General features: G+C 37.2%; 1 protein-coding gene across 1 annotated transcript in view; it reads right to left on the reverse strand.

Annotated features, from left to right (window-relative positions):
* Window positions 1-14,788, reverse strand: part of RGS22 (regulator of G protein signaling 22) — a 59,230-nt gene that overhangs the window by 31,950 nt on the left and 12,492 nt on the right. Inside the window, 10 exon segments of the mRNA XM_058832438.1 lie at window positions 1,276-1,401; window positions 3,281-3,386; window positions 4,025-4,164; window positions 5,744-5,915; window positions 6,868-7,029; window positions 7,561-7,907; window positions 7,909-8,243; window positions 9,198-9,369; window positions 9,809-9,983; window positions 11,762-11,847. Of these exon segments, the coding sequence (XP_058688421.1) occupies window positions 1,276-1,401; window positions 3,281-3,386; window positions 4,025-4,164; window positions 5,744-5,915; window positions 6,868-7,029; window positions 7,561-7,907; window positions 7,909-8,243; window positions 9,198-9,369; window positions 9,809-9,983; window positions 11,762-11,847 (1,821 nt within the window).

Below are 14,788 nucleotides of genomic sequence, written 5' to 3' on the forward strand. Positions count from 1 at the left end.
AACCACATTTCAGTGACATAAAGCCAGTGCTAAAGAAGACACAATGATAATGAACATGCAGAGTTTGTGCCATGGTAAAATAGCATTTTGAAGCAATACCCCAAACAATTAAATACCGTGTACTTGACATATCATACAGGGATTATCACTATATTTTTATTACATGCATTTCTGAGACCCAGAGTCTTCACCTTATGTCATAAATTCAATCAAACAGCAAAAGATCTTTCCCCATGTCCTCTGTTTTAATCATATGTTTATGGTGATTAGACCTTAAAAATACCCTGAAACCCCCATCACTAACCAATAAGGAATTTGTTCCAAAAAGATAGGGGTAGGGAACTTTGTTCCACAAACTGTAGCCTTCCAGACCTGAACCATGAGTGAAATAGGTTTCACAGCTGAAGAGAAAACTTCAAGCAAATCATTTTGAAAGGACTCTGGCACCTGGAAAGACTAGAGATATGTGGGTCATTACCTATCTCCAATGAAAAAATAAGTTGATTTAGATTTCTGTCTATACCTATTTAATATTTTTAGCTGAAGGTATTCAGCTTTGGAAATACTGGATCTTGACTTGTAGAAGCCTGAGGCATTTTTAGCCACTGCTGCTGGATTCTGGGTTTTGCTAGTGGTGAAACAGATGTCCATCTTGATTGCATTCAAACCTCCCCTAAAGACTTTTTTTGCAAAGCCACTAAACACTAACTCAATATTCATAACTTGTTCTAATTCAATCCTCAATTTACACCCAGCAATGAATGATAGATCTGCTGATTATGTAGAAGAAATTGTAGTATGTCTCAGAAATCCAAGGAGATTCATGGAAACACAAGAACATTTTAAAAATATTGGAGATTCACTAACCCAAAAAGTAAGAAGAAATCAGATTATCATGAGTAATAGCCCAGCTGATTTCCCATTTTTTTAAATAATTGTTTTTGTGGGTTAAGACCTCATTTTTTTCTGCCAAGTTAAAGGTTAATTTTTAAAATTATTATTCTTCTTTTTTTTTTATCCGTGATGGTATAATAAGAATTCCAATAGGTTTGAGACAGTAAGAATCTGACAGCTTGGTTAAGACCTGTCATTAGTTTGCATATATACATGAACAGTTTATTGTTGTTGAGGGATTGAAGTCTCACAAGTAATAATTCATCCAGTCATCAATCTTTCTTTCTCCATTTCTTTTTCTTTTCAGTCTGGCTACCCTCTATAACTTGGCATTCAGTCAACTGTGGACTAAATTATCACAGAGTAGGAAAATATTCATACCTTATTCCCTGACTTCTCACAGAATTGTGTGAAGTAGTAGCCTGCTCTGTTCTCCAAATAAAGAGACTGCAGCATGCTTTCAATTCCTGATCCCCTGAAGACAACACTGCCAGCAGCACTTTTCTCCTGGACAAATAAAACATAGTTATACAGCAAGGAATAACAGACTTTCATTATTTTCAAATGTCACTATATTACAATGGAGGGCCATGAAGCGTGTTCAATTAGTATCTTCAAGGAAGTACACTCCTTTTTCTACAACATACACAGTTGATCATTGCCCTCCACACCATTTTCCCACATATATTCACATCCAATGGAATAAATCTGATGACTGAAGACATGCAGAGTAGCTAAGTGATCATAGCATCCCTTAGGTGATTCCTCAATACTTAAAACAGAAAAACAAACCTGGCCTTAATTCTGTCATTAAGTCTTTAGCTCTGGGGAATTCCAGTGATACTCAATGACGTCAGTTAACTGTCAAGGGTTGTCTCAGCTCAGGCTACTGTGTTTTGAATTAAGAGAAGTTAAGAGGTGGTCAAGATTCAAAACATTTAACTATCATGGAACAAAAGATACATCTTCTGGGGTTACACCACTGACAGGAGTAACAAAATCATGAGCAATTTAGGGAGCCAGAAATCCATGCTCATTATCATGGCTAGCTCATAGAGCATTTGAGGAAGAATGTGTCCATTTTGTCAATGCTCACAGAGACGCCAGAAGACGCTTCTGTAAGTAAATTAGCTTCTAATGATCACAAAAGAGAAATTATGGCTAATTTGCTGTCTCTGATAGCAGAAGTGCAAGCAGATGAGTGTGGTGGCTGACAATCAGCTTCTTTCTAAATAACTAGTATTAGTTATTTAATAAGAGTATCCCCTAGTAACAAGGATGGAGAAAGGCAGCAGGAAACCAGACCTTTGATGCAGAGTAGTCTCTCTGGGGAGAGAATCTCTCTCCCCAGTATGAAGTTATACTATGAATCCCTGCATTCCTCTTTGCACCATATTTGTGATGGCAAATTGTAAGGTCTTGACTGTATGTTCCAGTCTAACCAGTGTAAAACTACACTTTCTTTTGTCAGTAAGAGGGAAACTGCATAAGATGGATAAAAACTAATAGTTCATGGTATGAACTTTTGCTGAATATACATTCCTAATAGCAAATATCCCCTAACTGCAAAGACTAACCTTTTTTTTCTGTCAAAAACAACAAAGTAAAATGATTGCAGTGAAGTAATAAATAAAGTGTGATTTTGAAGTGCAAAACAAACAAACTCATGCTGAAGTGCTCAGCAAACCCCATGCACATATGAGTGGGCCCAGATTTCTAAACTTTTTTTTTCTTTTAGTTGTAAGGCTATGGGTATCAGTGCCTCCATGAAAGAGCAGGCTGTTTTGAGACCATTCCACAAGTTATATGGTTTTGGATATATTTTAGATTACCAGATGTTGACATCTCATAGGTTTGATTTGTCAGCATTTTAACAGTTATTGAGAAAAGGCTTATCTGTGCAGCCTGTCTCTCCTGAGATTTGCTTGACTGACCTGCTTAGCAGGCAATAATTCAACAAAGAAAAGGAGGAAGTACACAAGCAATAAAGAGGGATTGTACAAATGAACCATTTTCCTGTTATGAATGTTATAATTTTAATGACTTTCTAAGGCAGCTTCAGTTTTCACTGTAAGTCTGATATACTTTCCTAGGTAATGATTGCACTGAAGCATTTATCCAGAGAGTTTTCTGTAACTGCCTACTGAACCCATGATCACTATGGAGAAGATCAACACTTTCTAGTGAAAATAAATCTCTATGTGTGCCATGATTTCCTATAAAATGGTGACAGATACAACAGAGAAAATGCTGACATTCTAGTGATACCTCTGCATAAATTAATAAAATTAAACCAATTTCTCGCCATTATTGACTACTTCATATTGCAGAATAAAGTATTGTAACCCACGATTCAAGACAACTAGTATTTTCAAGACATACTTACGTGGAGCAGCTCAGCATAGGTGTACTTTCTATGGCCGTGGTATTTTGAGTCTTTGGTCCCATCCAGAGCTAAGCTATGAAACATGTCTGTGCTCACAAACATTGGCCTGTATCACAAACAAAAAAAAAAATTCAATACATATTTAGGAAAAACCTAAGGCTGCTTATAGAATAAATAAATAAGAAGGGGCAGAAAAGTGGTGTAATTACATAGTGAATAGTAGAGGAAAAAGTGGTGCATGGAGCTCAAATTTATAATGAAAAAAAAAAATGTAGAAGAATACCTTTTTCATATTGCCCTGTAGAAATCATTGGCATAGCACGACTCTGAGGGTTAACATTTGAGACGGGTGTCCTGGTTTTACTTTTACTCTTAGATGAAATTTTAGGAATACAAAACCTGTGTCTGGGTTAGGTGGATGAATGGGGATACAATTTAACATCATAAACAACCCAGGACAATGGGTTAAAAGAATATGAATGTATAGAATATCAACTATTATATAAGAGAAGACACTTGTGTTCAGGGAAATAAACTTTTTTGGTTGTGGCATAAACAAGCAAGAAACTAATCAGCCAGGAAGGAATTCTCCATGCCTACAATCTGTACCATAACTGTGCTTCACTAAGCAGATAATTGTATTAAAGAAAAGAAATAATGAGAACTGTAGAATCTAAAATACTTTCATAAATACTTGAGGTATATTGCTGTGTAGAAAGATACACAAGGGACTTGAGTACTTACCACATTCTACTGCTAGAAATGTCATTCCTTTGGAGAAACTGACTTCCTGTGAGAGTAGGTGGTAATCCTGATGATCTCTTCAAAGAGAAATTTGGTTTAGCTAGTTTTAATAAAGTTTTTGGTGAGTTTGTTCTACTTTTGTAAAAGACATTACAGAAAAATAAGGCAATTCTGATTATTTTTTCCACCTTTTTGTTTTCTTAACATGTTCGCATTAACTGGTCAAAAACAGTAAAAGGTTTTCAAGAGTATTCTTCCTTGTCAATCACAACATGTAAAATGGCAATTGCAAAACTTTCTGAATATTTTTCAGTATTTTTCAGCATACCTTAATAACCACTAGAGCTTAGAAAATGCATTTTTAACATGTGCTAAAAGCACATTGTGCAGAACTACAGGAGGATGTCAGGTGAAGAGCAGGTGAACATGTTTTGTGAAGCTTCAGGAAAATTATCTTAAATTAGCTCATTGTAAGAGAGATACAATCACTCAGCCTGGGAGAGAAAGGGGTCATTCTGCCACACCATCACTTATTATTTTTAACAAAATCACGCTCTGACTTTTTGGAGATGCCAATTGCATACAGAGTGCCCTCAGAAATTCACCCAGAGCTGCTGTTTTATCTAAATTCTCACAAGCACAGTGTAGCTAGAAGATTCAAAAGTCCAAATTTCTCATGGGAAAAAAATAAAAATAAGAGCAAGAAATGGGCCATCAGCTGACTCTGTGATGTTCATGGTACCAGGCCCTAATTTTTGTCAAATTCAACAGGGACTGGAAAACCTGCAGGTTTCTATCTGCCTGACCTACAGCTAGTCCTGGCTCGTTAGCACAGTTGTGAACTGGTCACTGTAAGACATAGGTGCTTCTTGCTTCCATTTCTGCCATGATCAACAGCAACCTGGCTTCTGAACCTTGTTTCTTCTAAATCTGTCCCATTGTTTTCCTCTATTATCTCTATGAATCAGATTTCAAAGGAAGTAATTGCAGCCCCAAACTATCCAACCTGAAGTAACAGAGGTGTGTGCTGACAAATCTGTGGCATAGCCTGTGCAGTTCTTGATACTGGAACCACAGTTTCAATCCACATTCTCCAAGTACCACATATCCTGAAGCTTAACACTGTCTTGCTGAAAACCTGTCGTTTTTATTGCAGTTACCTCTCACACTCAGGCTTTCAAGAAAGAAAAGAGACAAAACTGAACTGGCCACCTGAAAGCAACAAACTGTGAAAAGGTCCGTTGAATGGCTCACGGCCCTCTGTAGAAAGCAAAAACCATTTGTAGCTGACTGAAGTGCTGTAGTGTTAGAAAATGAGCAGAATTCTGCCTTTTTTACATACATGAGGAATAGATTCAGGTTAAATGCAGTGAAGTTGTAAGAATTACTCTGGATTAAGACATGGCTGAGTGGCAAAGCTGCATTGCTAGAGACTTAATTTTGCAGTTCTGAGAACTTCCAGCTAAAATATCTATCCAAAGGACTTAGGAAATAGCCAGGGTGTAACTGAGAAGATAATTTGACTCAACTTATAGCAACTTGTTGCATGAAGTGTAATGAATTTTTTGCATGTTTATGTGTAACCATCTTCAATATACCAGCTTGCTGAATCTTTCCTAATAACCAAGTACCTTGTTATTGTTCCACTGAATTCAAGGAGTTTTGTCATTATTTTTAATGGGGCAAAGCTTTGTTTTCCAATGTTGGGATCCTACTTACCTGAAGAAGGGAAGGTGGTATGTCAGACTTTTGGGTCAATGGTAACAATGATACTATTTGTGGGAAAGGATCAATATCCACTCTTGGTCTCTCTTGGCATGTGTGCCAGAACTTCAGTTTTGCACTGGCAGCATCTATTGCTGTTGAATGAGTGACACAAAATCTGGGACCCCTAGAGAGAAAAAGGCTAATAAGCAGAACTTTCCAAAATAATGAAACACTGGGCTATTTGGCTTTTTTTTTTTTCTTTTTTTTTGCTTTTTTGCTTTTTTTCTTTTTTCATTTTTCCCAGTGATGTTGTTTATTGTACCAAGATATGGTGCTATATGCACCTAGGATTAAAAATCAGCTACTGTCAAATGTATGTTTAGATATTTCATGCTTCCAAATCTAAAACCAAACTTCACATAAGTAAACTGATATTGCAAATTCTGCAGCATTACACACAGTTGCCTTTCTATCAGTCTGCAGGAAGGTATGCCCCATCCATCCTACAGCAAAGCATAGGAAAGGATTGTAGGCCAGGACAGAGACCACAAGTCATGTGAGGATCCAGAATTGCAGGTATTTGTTTATGCCTAAGAATTTGTTGAACCCCCTTGGAGAGGAAAGAACGCCTTCAAAAATTTAGCCCATATTTTGGAAATAGGTTAGATTTTATATCCTCACTTAAGCTGTTAATATGAAAAAAGCATTTTGTATGACAAGTTTTGAACATTCAAGTCTCAGGGTTAAATCCCATGAAGACGTATGCACAGAGCATCCTCAGAACTTGGGAAGGGTACTATGGGGAACAGGTTAGGACAGAATTAACCTCCAGTGTCTGGAGGGGTTTCCCTGTCCTGCAGACTAAACTTTAATTGAACATTATCCAAGGCAGAGATCCACAAAGTAGCTCAGATGCTCTGGTAGAAAAATAACAAGGGTTCATTAAGGCAGCTCTACCTGGTTCTCAGCAGACTGTAATGTAGTTTAGGCTCAGCCAAAAATTCATGTGCTAGCACTTACAATGACATTGCTTCTAATAATTGCAGTGGGATAAGTGACATGAAATAATAGGGTTATCAAAGAAAATGGACATTTATTAAACAATAGAATTTTACTTCACATCCATTTTTTCATACCAGTAAAGAAGTAGCGGTTTCACTACTTCAGGCTGAATCTGTCTTAAATGCATTATATTCCACTGATCTCCATGCAGTAGTTCAAGTCTGAGCAACACTTCTGAACTGAGGAAATAGTCTCCACTGCTCAGCAGGTACAGTTTTTTCATCTTATTGAGTTGCCTGCAGTCAACAGAAATAGTCAGATAAACATTTATCAAGTGCTGTACAGAACTGACTACAGTTCCTCCTACTACTTAAACTGCTGCCATGCAACATGCTTTTAATTGCAAGTGGCAGAAGCCAAAATACTTTTTCCACAAATTAGAGACAGTTATGTTTAAGTCAAAACGTATAGCACTGTAGTACAGACTATCTGAATCCAGCAGGATCTTTCATTAAAGCTGTTTTTCATACTGATGTCCTACTTGTGAATTTAATTTCTATTATTCTTTAGTTCCTTTCTGTTGTGGTCAGTTTTCCAAATCTCTTTCTAACACAGCCTTAATAATATGATGATTCTGACTTCATGTAAGCTTTGCAAACATGACTGCAAAAAGAGTTTTATCAGCTTCAGCAGAGTCATTCCAAACATTTAATTGTGTCTGCTTATTCAGACATTACAATTTACTCTGAAATCTCAAAACCTGCATTGATCTATCCAGGTTACAAGTATTAAAGCCATGGGAGTAACTATTAAATAATGGGAAGTACCTTTGTTGCCTTGTAGTGTTCTTAAGAGCCTTTAGTCTTTCAATATCCATCCAGAGCCACCAGTACCTCTCCCCAAGTGTTCCTTTAATGAACTTCTTAAATCTTTCAAACTCATGTCTGTTGCCAGTGTCGTAAGTCCCGTGACTAATACACCAGGCAGCCCTGCTGTCTGGCCCAACACTTTCTGAACTTGAACTTAAGCTTACTTGTTCAGGACCTTGTTTCCCTACGTCTTCCGTGCAGTCCAAGGCTGTAAGTGGAGAAGAACTTTGGTTAAAGAGTGACTCTGCAGTACCATGAGCAAATTCATTATTCACTACCTTGTGTGTAAACACTTCAGGCTGTTTTGTGGAACTTCACATTACTTTCAGTGTCAGCAGCTCGCTGATGGGTCAGCTCTGAAGTGGGTTCATTCATTGCAATTTGAGAGGATGCTGGTATGAATTCTTCTGCTGTCTGAAAAGTTGTGCTTCCCTGTTCGTTTTCTTCTTTTGCTGCACTGTGCCATTTTGGGTTTAGATAAACTCTTGACTGCGTGTGGGAAGAAGATTCAACAATGGCCACAGAACAGCCCTCCTCAGCCTCTCCAGATCTCTCACTGGTAACATAGGCTTTTGCAGATGCTGTCCCTGAAGGGGAAAGGAAACTCTGTTTGTGGCATTCCTTAGACAGCTAACCTGCTTCTTTGTCTAACTACTTAGAAATTCTTTTCAACATCCTCTGAAAGTAAGCCGCATCTAACCAGTGCTGGCCACTGTCACAGACAGACACTTTGATTAGGAATGTGACAGAGAGATTCCCTGCTCTGCAATTACATAATTTCCAAACTATATATGGTAAAATGTGTTGATATTAACATAAAAATCACTGTGATTTAAAATATCTTTTCTTAATTTTAAACTATTTCACTTGACAAATCAAAATTATAGCCTCTTGAAGCAGGTACATGAAATGAAACATGGAAAATCATTTCTCGGGACCTGAGGCAATTAGGGAAAGAGATATATCTCTGAGAATGGAGAGAGAGCAAGCTCCTAACATATGAGCTAAAGGCTTCTCTTCCTCTTGCTACTGTGTAAAAAGCAGAAGCAAGGCTCTGCAATGAGGTATATGTCCATATGTACATCTGTATTTTCTCTCCCAGAACCTCTGGAACTTGCTGAACAATTTCAAATAAATTGAAGATATGATTCCAAATGGTTACATCTTAAAAGATTCATAAAAATTGGCAGCAAAACCACCTTTAAGTGCCCAACATAAATACTCTAAGAAGATGGCTGAAACACATCATATGCTATCAAATACCCAAAGAATCCAGACAAGAAAGTCTTTCAAAACATATGAATGATTCTCCCCACCAAAACCCAGAACAACTCAACTGAAACTTACAGATTCCTATGAGATAGAAATGTGTAAGAAAAGAAACTACTAATATCACAAAATTGCTTGGCTACTAGCTCAAACTTTCACTTAATGTTGTAGTTATGGAAAGAAACAAATGCCTGGCTGAAGCCTCAGATACCACGTGATACTCAGAAGGTAACAAGTGGAGTTAGCAACAATTCCTTCGAAGGCCTTTTCTTTCCACCTTGTCTGAGCTGTGTTATAAACCAGAGGGTTGAGCCCTTGTTACTTACCCAGAAGGGAACCTTTTTCAGGTAATGATTCATCTCTTTTATGCTGCCCAGACAAATGCTGAGTATCTTGAATTTTACTAGAAGCTACTGCATGTGTAGATGAATCTGTAGTTTTCACAGAATCACCTTGTTTTGCCAATGTAAACCAATCCTTTACCTGAGAAACTGTAGCCTAGGAAAAGAAATTTCACAGAATAATTAACATTTCTCTGTTTATTGCAGTATTTCTGAGATCTACAGCTTACTGTCCATAGGAATTTTATGCAGCCTCCGTAGATTTCTGTAAGGATAGTTCCCAATGCAGAAAGCTGTATGACAGTAGCTGAGCATACTTGTATAAGCTGAGCTTCCCTTTAAGTTGTATTATAACTTATCAACCTTCTTCTCTAGTACAAAAAACTTTGAATATAAAAGCTATTTAGAGAATCAGAGAATCAGAAAATGGTTTAGGTTGAAAGGGACCTTGAGGATCATCTATTTCCACCCCCCCGAACAAGACTAAGTTATTCAAGAGTCAGTTGTCCCATGAGGTTGTGACCTCAGATACAATAATTCTACTCCAGTCATTCAATCTATCTTGATGTTACACCCACTAAACATGTTTATTTTACCTCGCCAAGTGATACATAGAACTTCTTCATCGTCAATGAAGTCAATGAAGAGTCATCCTCCTCAGAAGGGGGAGAACTAGGGCTTTGCTTCCTTATCCAGGGAGAGTAGTCACTATCTATAATGAAATTAATGCCAGTCTTGCTCCATTCTACCTGTGATATCAATTTAGCTAGTCTGAAATTAAATGTTGAGACAAAAAAAAAGGATTAGTTTTAGCTTTTAATCAGAGAAACAGTTCATTTTCCCACAGAATTGGCAATTTTTAAAAATTGTCTATCAAAAAAAATGGCTTCAGAGAATTTCATCATCTGCTTTTTTCATAGAATAATGGAATTATAGAATACCCTGATTTGGAAGGGACCCACAAGGATCCCTGAGTCCAGCTAGGTATTATTTCAGCCTTCATCTGCTGTCATGTCTGTAAATGCCAGTACTGCCACTGCAGAGCTCACCAGCACACAGATAGTGCCCTGCTTGCATTACCAAGCTTTGCCAAGAATCCCTTGAACATTTTGTTCACTAAAATTGCAGAATAGATTGCAGAAGCCCTGTATCACTACCAGACCCTACACCTCCGGCTCCTGACAGAAGCAATCTTCCAGCAGGAATGCCATGGCACTGATTGCACTGATTGAACTTGCAGATGATAACACAGCTGGCACTCTCATGTTCAGCTGCCTGCTCTGTGAGGATTTCATAGAACTGTTCTCCAGCGTTATGTGCTTTGTATTAGTGGGAACCTCACAATGTTCAGGAAAGGCAATCTTAGAACCACTTGACAACAGTGAGGATGCTCTGGCCTCAAGAACTGGGCAGAACTTAGTTAGAAAGAAGTACAAAGCCAACTAAGTCACATGTGAAGGGAAGATGAAGCCTATGCTTGAGCCTACAACAAAATGGATTTTTATTTGTGCCCACTATTGGAGATCAAATAGGATTTAATTTTAGGGCTAGGGTGTCTTCATCTTTAAACACAAGTTTCTCTTTTGACATCTGAACTTATCTTGATTCTGATTCAGGAAAGCAGCTTAAACTGCTATGTCAATTGAAATTAGGTACATGCTTCAAGTTGGTTTTATGCAATTCTCTTGGTAACTCTGCTTGATCAAACAGTTTGCCATAGCAGAAAATCGAAGTTATTGTTTCATGAGGCCCAGATAATGTGCAAAGAAAGCTGTTAACAAAGGTATAATTCACTCTCACAGTTTCCTTATTCTTTGCACTTTTCTCCCTTGAACTTAAGTGCAGTCTCCAGGTTATTGAAAATAAAAAACACTTTAATTTTTTTTTAACGTAGAAGTCTATACCCCAGTAACCACTCTGCCATTACAATCAGCAGGTATGAGTTTTGAGAACCATGCTTCCAGGCTGCCTCTCCTTTTGGACCCATAAAACATGATATAATCATCTGCATCTAGACACAGGCTAAAGGGATATAGAGGTAGATCCTTCCAAAAAAGCACACTAGATCTCCTGAACATCTGCTGAATGGACATCTGGAAAAACGCTGCAAGTTTGTAACATTAAATCATCCAGCTATGCCATGGCATCCCACAGAGAACTTTGCTAAACTCTGACAGAAGGCCCAAAGACACAAAACTAATAATTGAAATAAAAAAGACTTGCAATTGTTTTTCCAAATCCATGTGTGACTTCTACTTATATGGCTTACATATTGATTAGCAAAAGGAACAGAGATTTGGAAATGAGAAAATCCTATTCTTTTTCTCTTTGTAATGGTGTAGTTAGTATAGGATGTAATTCATGGTCAAGGAAAATAACATCAAGATGAGTGAAAAAAGTCACTTTATCCAGATCACTAAAATGCTACAATAAAGAAAACAGGACAAGAGGAAGGCAAAAACACTTTAAGAATACTACCAGGATGAATTAAACAAAACATGAAAACATACAAATTTAAAACTGAAGGACAGCATAAAAGACTAAATTACCTGTATTCAAAATAACAGTCACTTTCTAGAAATGCTGGAAGCCTTTCTTTCTTAATCCACTCAATCGCTTGCTCCTGATCAAGTTGCTATTAAAAAAAAAATGCCAAAGATTTGCAGTATTCTTGACTTTTTTGACATATCTGCCATGTAACTGATTCTCTACATCCCCCTTCTACAGAAGCATTGTCTTAAGAAAACAAATACAGAATGAACATCACCTTTATGCTGGAACAATTACTTTCCTATTAAAAGCTAGAAAGATCTAAATCTGATTTCACCTATTAGAGTTCAACTTTTGTAACAAATCATGAGTGTTTTTTCTTCAGAAATAATGTATGAATCATTCTTTTACTGTACAATTTCAAATGCAAATTAGATACACAAAAAATTCTGCAATAGGGAACTGCTACTTTCTGATTTTAACACATTTTAACAATTTTATAAATAATAGCTATTATTTTTCTCAAGAATTTGAAGAGTAAGGAACCCTTAAATTAAGTTATACTTTCAGAATGAGAAAGCTGTAAATATTAAAACCAAAATCAAACAAAGAAATCCAATTAGTTCTTACGTCTCATGCTTTTATGTTGGATCGCTGCATAACTGCATTGTACACATAATTCTCATAGTGGAAACCTACGTGTTGTGATCTGGGGCCACAAGAAATTTCTACTCAGGCAGTCTAAGCCTCAGTGCCTTGCTGAAGCAGAAAGAGAAGTGCCTCCAAGGAGTGGTTTGGGGGGTGAAAGGGAAGTGTTGAGCAGCAAGCTACACAGAGACAGCTAGTTCAATGAAATAAGAGTAAGACCTCTGACTATGGGCCACAATGATCCATAGCTGCTTCCCTTAGAAATTACATACAGCCCTTCCTAGTATTTTTTTCTTTTTTAATAGTGTATTTTCTCCACTCTTAGGGGATTGATCTATTTTATTCATCAGAGGTGTATTTTTCATTTTAGTGAAGGTAAGACTAATTATTGTGAAGAATGCAGTAACCACCCTTGTCCATAAAAACAGGTGAAGTGTGGGCAAGGATGGATACTACTTGTTATATCAGGTAATCAGTTTATGTAGATCACAGCTTGAATTTTCTTTCCATGAGCTAATATTCCATTCAGAGCAAGGTTTATTTCTGCCTCATACGTATCTCTAGGGGATTAAAAAAATCTGAATTACTCAGAAAGTGGGTGGTTTCATTTAGAGAGAAGAAAATATTTCAAAATATGGAAAGCTTATGTTGGCAGTGGCTCATACAGTGTAATTTGCAGAGATGGAGACTAATTACTCCCAACCACATAGTGTATGCTTCTTCTTGGCAATTGACAAGTTTTTTTGAAATTCAGAAGATAGTTTCTTTATTTTGGCATTTAATATTTATGCATTTACTGACTTACAGCCCAGTTTTTTATCTGAATGATTCATAACATGCTCACATCTGTACATGGCTGGTACACAAAATTATATGTCACATCAGAAGGAAAAATGTCTATTCTTTCCCTATCCCCAGAGAAAAATGCTACATTTAATCTGATGGGGTTTTTTACCTTGGTTAGTTTCTTTACCCAACGAGCCTTGGTCCTTGCTAGGACCCAATCCAGCAAACCTTTTAGCACGTGTTTAAGTTTAAGCATGTGTTTAACTTCCCTTGATTAAAGTTAGAAACATACTTAAGTGCTTTGCTGAACTGGGGTTTCTCTGAAGTAAGGTTTGTGGGATGCCAGCCAGTTTCTTTCCATAGTTGTGATCGATTCTACACAAGTTCACCGATTTTTTTTCTCAATGTGTTTCACACCACTGATATTGACTATCAATGAGAAGATACTTCCATATCAATGATTTGCAAACATGCAAACACACATGAAGAGAACTTTTGCTTATCTCTAAATTTGTAACAATATGAGTGGGAAGTAAAACACAAAGAAAAATACCACTGCATGCATTTCTTAGTCAAGATGTGTTTAAATTCAGACCATAGCCTGAAAGGCCTACTAGGATTTTTCATAAGTAAACTGCCAGTGATGACCAATCAAGGTGACTTTTTGTAAGTAATATAACATTCAAAACAACTGTCAATCTCTTTAGTTTGTGTGAAGGCAGCCAAAGCAAAGCAGACAACATCAACTGAATGACAAGTGAAAGATCAAATCCTATTTGATTTGAACAGAACTACTTGATAGAGCTGATCTGGGGTGGCTTCTCCTGGTTCAGTCCCTGTAGTGCAATGAAACGAGATGAGTCCTTTCACCTTGTGCAGTTGCAGTAACCATTTGGGGCAAGCTGTTTCATAAGCCATTTTTGTTCCTGCGCAGACTTGAGATGCCAAGCTGAACTGGATGAGGCATCTATGTAACCCATCAAGTAAAGGAGGAACTGAAAATAAGAAGAAATATCACCCTTTCGCCCCAAAAGGAGAAGAAAGGGTACTGAGGCATATTGTTCCTCAAAAGGCTATAATGCTTCCCATTTATGAAAAATATCCCAGGGAAAGAAATAGAATCTTAAATAATACTGAAGCCCTATTTGTCCAGACCACATGAAAGAAGAAAGTAATAGTGAAATGGCTTTGAATTGCTCAAGAAAGGCCATCCACAGTGGTAATGATGGAAGGTTAGCCCAGAGTGCAATGTTAGCCACACTTGCACAAACACACAGCATTTCCTCAGTTTAATACTGAGATCAAATAAGAAACCAAAAATAGCTCTTCTTCTTCCATGCTCTCAAGCAAAGTATTTGTGAAAATTATTCTTTAACATGGTAGGGATGTCTGTGAGCCTTGTCCTTTTTTATCATTTGTCCAGTTTAAATGCAGATAATTGCAATATCACATTAGTATAATTTTGTTAAACATCCTTGCCTCTTGACCTCAATACTGTTTTCTTTTCTGAAAAATATTCATCTTATACTGGGAAAAGCAGTGGTCTGTTACAACTCCCTGCTTTGCTCTCAGCTTTCCAGCTATGACATAATTTTGAGCAGCCACTGCAAAAAATGGACCAAGACCTTAGACTGGCCTTGAATAAAATGAAG

The sequence above is a fragment of the Poecile atricapillus genome, chromosome 2 (assembly GCF_030490865.1).
Source record: "Poecile atricapillus isolate bPoeAtr1 chromosome 2, bPoeAtr1.hap1, whole genome shotgun sequence".
NCBI classification, from domain to species: Eukaryota; Metazoa; Chordata; class Aves; order Passeriformes; family Paridae; genus Poecile; species Poecile atricapillus.